Genomic DNA, 6,000 nt, shown 5'->3' on the forward strand with positions numbered 1-6,000 from the left:
ACCTTCATTACTCTACTGACAGAAAATCCTGTTCAGCTGCAGTCCAAAAGGTCTACAGCAGGTTCCCAGGAGCAGCTATGTCCTTCTGTCACAAACCATGAATCTTTTGGTTTACATGTATTCTAGAGAGAGCACGTTGTCCTCTGCAGGTGCTTGTTGACTTTCCAGTTTAGGTGATCTTTTAGGTAGGTAAGCTTTTAGGGACTTCATAATGGAAGGTACCCAAAGTGGAGATGAAAAGTCCTACTAGATAGCAGAGAGATAAGTCTTTGGCCTCAGAAAGCAGGAGTATGTCATGACAAAACACTGGTGAACAAGCAGCTCAGAGTTGACAGTAATGATTCTCCATTTTTTAAAATATTCTGATTAAAATTATTACATGTTATATTCCTGTTGGTGATTAAATGTAGTTACTTTAACAAACTCTTCCAGTGGTATGAGATTAGGGTTGAACTAAACTTCTGGAGATTTTATGTATGGGAGGAATTATCCATGGATAATGAGCACTAAGAGGCAATTCCAGTTGATATTGTTAGCAAAGAATTTCTGCGCATCTGCAGCTGGTCAGCAAGGACTTTTGTGAGTGCCCTCTCAAACTCAAGCCATTGGATATTGTGTTTACAAGGGTAGTATATGAATTAAATATAAAGTTGAGTATGTTGGCATTTTTTACTACATCTGTTTTGAATATAGTCCTATTACATGTAATTTTACCAATCAAAATTAATTTTGACTTCTTTAGAGCTTCCTCTGTGGAACTCAAGGAAGAATGTTCCAGGCAAGTAGTTGATGACAGTGAAGTTTTCAAGAAGATTCAAGGTTTGTATCTACCAGAACCCATTTAATTTTAGTTTCTTTATCTTTGTAGAATAAAGAAGCAACTCTGTGTCTCATAATGGAATTTCTGTATTCTTCTGAAGCAGTTGTTGCAAAGTTGCTTTGTATGTTAAATAATGGCATGTAATCCGTTCTCACAGAAGAGGGCAGTTTTACAGTCTGAACATATTGAGGGCAATAGCCATTTTTTCTTTCCTTATGTGGTCTCTTTGAAAAAAGTTTGTTAGATATTGTTTGTTAAACATACTTTATATGATTTTCACTCAAATGCTAAATAACTGATGATTTCCTTTTGGACTGGCTTTTTTTCATCAAAGACAAGAGAGCCTGAATGCATGGGTATGTCGTTCTAACCAGCACCATTATACATAGATGTGGTGTTCTTTACTTCTATATTGTCTCCATAGCAAGTGGACAACTTCAGGTAAATGTTGTGTCCTTTATTTCTCTAAATCCCCAGGTATATTCAGAGAAACACTAAGTAAAAGAGGATTTCGGGTTATAACAGGCCTAGGAAAGTATTTCCGACAAATGGACAAGAACAGAAATGGTCTTCTCTCTCGGGCAGCCTTGAAAGAAGCTCTAAAAGTATTCCATTTGGAAATGCCTGAAGGGGTGAGTCTAGCTGGAACTAAACGTGGGTATTATCTTTCTTAATTTATGGAATTGCTTATTTTTGTTGCTTAAATCTATAGTTTAATACCTGGGTTGTGCATGTTTTCTTTTGGTTTTTTTTTTCCCCTTAAGGTATGTTGGCAGTTCTATGTGAAGTTCTTAAAAATAAAAAAATATATTTTAAAACATGCAATCTTTTTTTACATCATGACATGAAGAAGCAAGTGTGATTGAAACCCGTTTTTTCTCTTTAGGCTTTAGAAAAATAATTTCGTTCATGCTCTTTACGTAGTTTTTTCTTTGTTTTATATATTATGTAGTAAAAGTAGCTCACAGCTATCAGAACTGTGAATAATGTGAATTATGGTCATCAGTGACCACTGATGACTTGCGTTATTTTAACAAATCTTTGAATGAGTATGGATCTAGAAGTTTGGGGGGTTTTGTGAGAATACTGTAATTTCCCATTATAGCAATTGTTCTATTTCAGGATCTAGAAAAGAACTTTGGCAAAATATTTTTAAATTGCAGGACTTTGAATCCTTATGGCTTATTCTTGATGACAGCAAGAATGATAAGGTCGACTATGGAGAATTTACTCATGCCATATTTGGAGAAATGAATGAATATAGGAAAACATTTGTAAGAAAAGTAAGTTTTATTGCAGATATTTGAAGTGTAGATATTTTGCAGTCTAACTTTGGAGCTAGTCACTCATCATATTCTAGTTGTTGGGTTTTGTTGTTATTTTTCTTAAGTTCTATACCTGAAAATTGACTTCTTGAAGTTTCAGATCAGTTTATCAATAGAAAGGTAAATTAGTAGACTGCATGCTGTTCCATTGTTAAATTAGTTCATTTTAAATTCTAGAATTAATTCCTTTATTATTTTGAGTTTTCATGCATATGTGCTGTTCTTGTAGTTCCATCCCATGTATGAAGTGTCTGGTACCCTAAGATGATCTCTTTCAGAAGCCTGTTTCCTTATTCTGGCAAATGACACATTTTGGCAAATCTGCATGTGTAGACTTTCTTCCTGCAGTGCCTGAAATAGGATGCAGCAATACTTGTCTCCTTTGAGACCAACAGTAAGAGTCATCATATTTGTGAGACACGTTATATGGGAAATGCCACTTGTTATCTGTCTATAATGTAATGTGGAGCTGTTTGCATATCAGACACTGATCACAAACCAGCCAAAGGAGTAGCAACTGGATATCACGATCAAGAAAAATGACAAATACTTTCATGCTTTCAGTCATGGAGGATCTGTCTCTCCTAGCTTTATGTATGGAGCATGTGTATTTGAGTAAACTGAAATGCAAATGAAGCTGCTGTTAGCAGTGCTGGAGAGGCTGTGGGGAGGCTTCTGCCAGAATAATGTGGAATCTTAATAATTAGAGGAGGCAGAAGGGAAGCAGCTGAACTTCTGATTCTAAAGATGAGCTAGAAATTAGGGAGAGGAGACAATTTGTTTTTTTGTGTTGACCAGGGGACACATATTTGATGTGAAAACTGTTGAGGTAAAATAATCATGAATCTGCATAATCTAGAAGGATTTTCTAGTATCTGGTGCCTTACATAAAATAGGTGAATTGACATCATCCATTGCAGAAGATCTAAAAGTATGTGCTAGGTAGTTAAGTGTATTTGATCTTTTTATCTTTCCACTTTTTTTTTTCCTGAGATGCTAATATGAAAGTCTTTTTTTCCCCTATAGGCGTATATGAAACTAGATTTCAACAAAACTGGGAGTGTGCCTATGGTAGATGTCAGAAAATGTTACTGTGCAAAGAAACATCCTCTAGTATTGGCAGGTAATTCACATGAAGAAACAAACAAAAATCTGTGCCTATGGAAATCATCTTGTTAGCAGAGATAGCAGATCCAGAAACTGGTTGGAAATACAAACTGTTTTCATATTTACTTAGACTTGAGCTGTTAAAGGGGAACTTTCTTCATCTGAATTGAATCTCTCCAAACGTAACTATAAGTAGTAATGAGTTGATATACACAATTTCAATACTTGCCCTTTATCAAGCTGCTGATACTGCCTGGATGCAGAGTACTTCTCTTCCCTACCTCTGTAAGCAGTTATTTCACAGCTTTCATCTGTAAGTTATCAGTGGCAAATATGATATTAATATCTTTCACTTAGTAGGATACTCTCATTTTCACATTACTGTTTTCCATCAAAATGTGCAAGGATTCTAACTGACATGGAATGTACTCAGCACTTGAATAATTTATTCAGAAGGAACTTAATTTATTTCTGGGACAGGTTTGTCATCCTGTACAGAGGAAATGCTGGTTTCTTCATTATTTTTTCAGGATTCTCAAAAATTTTTAAAGTCTGATATTGAAAAAATAGGAATTTAAATACTTGTATGTCTGTTTTAGAAAACAAAACCTCCATGTACCAAACTACTCACTGTGAAAGTCTCCATAATGTCATGACCCTTTCTTTTTTACCTGTAGAAGAGAGGGGCTTTTTTATATTGCCAGTGATTTTAATGATAACACATGAAGTTACAGGGGGTATAGGGATACAATATATGATATTTTTTCCAATGCTGTAATGCCATATTTTTTTTTACTTTTTTCCATAATGAAATAATTTTGAGTACCTTTATAAAATTGCTAAGACACAGATGTAAATTGCAGAACACTTTTCAAATGCCAATTTCCATCTTAAAGTTTTCCCAGAACTTTGAAGTTTTATTACAGTAAACATGCACTTTCTTACAAGATAACTTCAGAATTTTAGTTTACAAATGCATTATGCAGCTTTTGCAGTCATTTGAAGAAAAACATTTCCAAGTTCTCATAATTAATTGTGACTGGCTGACCCTGAGTTTTCTGTGGATACTTAATTCTATCATGCTATTAAAGTAAGGTAATTTCTACAGGTGGTAATAAGTGAACCAATGACTTAATTCTGAAATCAGAATATTGAATTTGTTAATGAAAAAAATATTTGCAAGCTAAAATTTGGAAGTTCCTTGCCTGAAGTATATTAAATGCTACATATTTACTCTTCTTTAAAATGTATTTAATAGAAAAATATACTTTCACAGGCAAAACTGCAGAAGAAGAAATTAAATCATCATTTCTAGAAGCATTAGGAGAGTCCTGCAGCAACCCCAATGAAGTGTCCTATTCTGAGTTTGAAGATTACTATGAAGGATTAAGTTTTGGAATTGTGGGTGATGATGATTTTGTTAATATCTTAAGGAATTCATGGGGAATTTAGAGTGGAAGATGACAAAAAAGAAGAAGGGACACTTTCTAAACAAGGAGTGACTAAGTAAGAGAGGATTTAATCTTGATGGGCATTACTTTATAATTAGTGTCTTAAACTGATATCAGGGACAGAAAACTTCAGATGCTTTTGGAATAATACATGGCAAATTTCATGGAGTGTCTGTTGAGTTATGCTAGCCATTCTTCTAATAAAAATGCTGTTCATGTCTTTTCACTGGAAATTATTAAGGCTGTTTCCCATACAAAAAGACATTTTAAAAAGTATTAAAATAAAGTTTCCTATCTTAAAATAAGAGGGAATTAGAATAATAAAATGCCTGAAGGGGTATGTGCAAGAGAAAATTTTGTTTTATGATGCATTGTGAAAAGCTTCACATTTGACTGCATAAATGTGAATGGTAGCTTTCCTTCAGAAATTTTCTTTTAACATTCTTTGTCTTGCTTATTTTTTCTTATGCTGGTACTTAGCTTGAAAGAGAGCAGGTCATCCTTTTCCAGTTTTGAGGATGTCTGCTGTACTGAAAGTGCAGAGATGTTCACAGCATTTAGCCCCTTGAGCTGTGCACCCTCCTGACTGATCTTGCTTTGTCATTTTGATCAGGCATCTGAAGCTGAGCATTGGATCTCAAAGGTTTTAGTAATCATACATGTATTTTGTAATGCATATTTTTCTTTCCTGTATTTTGCTAATGGTTTAAAAAAGATATTTAAATATCTGTTGTCTTTATATTGCTGGGATTTTTAAACTAAAACATAGCAATTATATATTTTGTCAAACTGATATACAGCATTCCCTGTCTATTCTGAAAGTATAAAACAGAAAAGTATTTTAAAAAGGCCCAAAACAACCACCTCTGCAACCACAAAAATTAAATTATAAATTAAAATATTCTTTGCTATTTCAAATGTTCTGGCAGGTACGCTTTTCAATGTAATACATCTTGCTAATTCTGTAGAGTTCTTTGTGTTAAGAAATAAAAATACACAGTTAATGAGAGAGAGACTTTGATTTTCATACACCTGTCACTGAAATTAACTGTATGTTGAACTGCATTTCTTAAGCCTATGCAATTAAAATATATAACTTTCCTCTAAGCTTGTCTGCCTGGTTTTGAATTTATGGTCTGTTGTTAAAGCAATCTTCCTCTGAGACAGAATTTGTGTTTCATAGAATTAAAGGGCAGTGCTGGAATGGATGCTGAAATGAGGGACTTTGGTCTCCTGTGGCTGGCTAGCATATTTTAGATATAGTACTTCCTTGTTCTAATAACTTGTGTGTTTTTAT

The 6,000-nt window shown here is 34.0% G+C and overlaps 1 protein-coding gene across 2 annotated transcripts in view; it reads left to right on the forward strand.

Annotated features, from left to right (window-relative positions):
- CAPS2 (calcyphosine 2) overlaps positions 1–5,799 on the forward strand; it is a 28,071-nt gene extending 22,272 nt beyond the window's left edge. For both annotated transcript variants that reach the window (XM_031055579.1, XM_031055580.1), the window contains 5 exons: positions 743–819; positions 1,298–1,452; positions 1,984–2,103; positions 3,172–3,268; positions 4,529–5,799. In XM_031055579.1, coding sequence (XP_030911439.1) covers positions 743–819; positions 1,298–1,452; positions 1,984–2,103; positions 3,172–3,268; positions 4,529–4,704 — 625 coding nt within the window. In that variant the 3' untranslated portion in view covers positions 4,705–5,799. The remainder of the gene's footprint in view (positions 1–742; positions 820–1,297; positions 1,453–1,983; positions 2,104–3,171; positions 3,269–4,528) is intronic.
- The last annotated feature ends 201 nt before the right edge of the window (positions 5,800–6,000 follow it).

Source organism: Geospiza fortis, unplaced genomic scaffold, assembly GCF_000277835.1.
Source record: "Geospiza fortis unplaced genomic scaffold, GeoFor_1.0 scaffold166, whole genome shotgun sequence".
NCBI lineage: Eukaryota > Metazoa > Chordata > Aves > Passeriformes > Thraupidae > Geospiza > Geospiza fortis.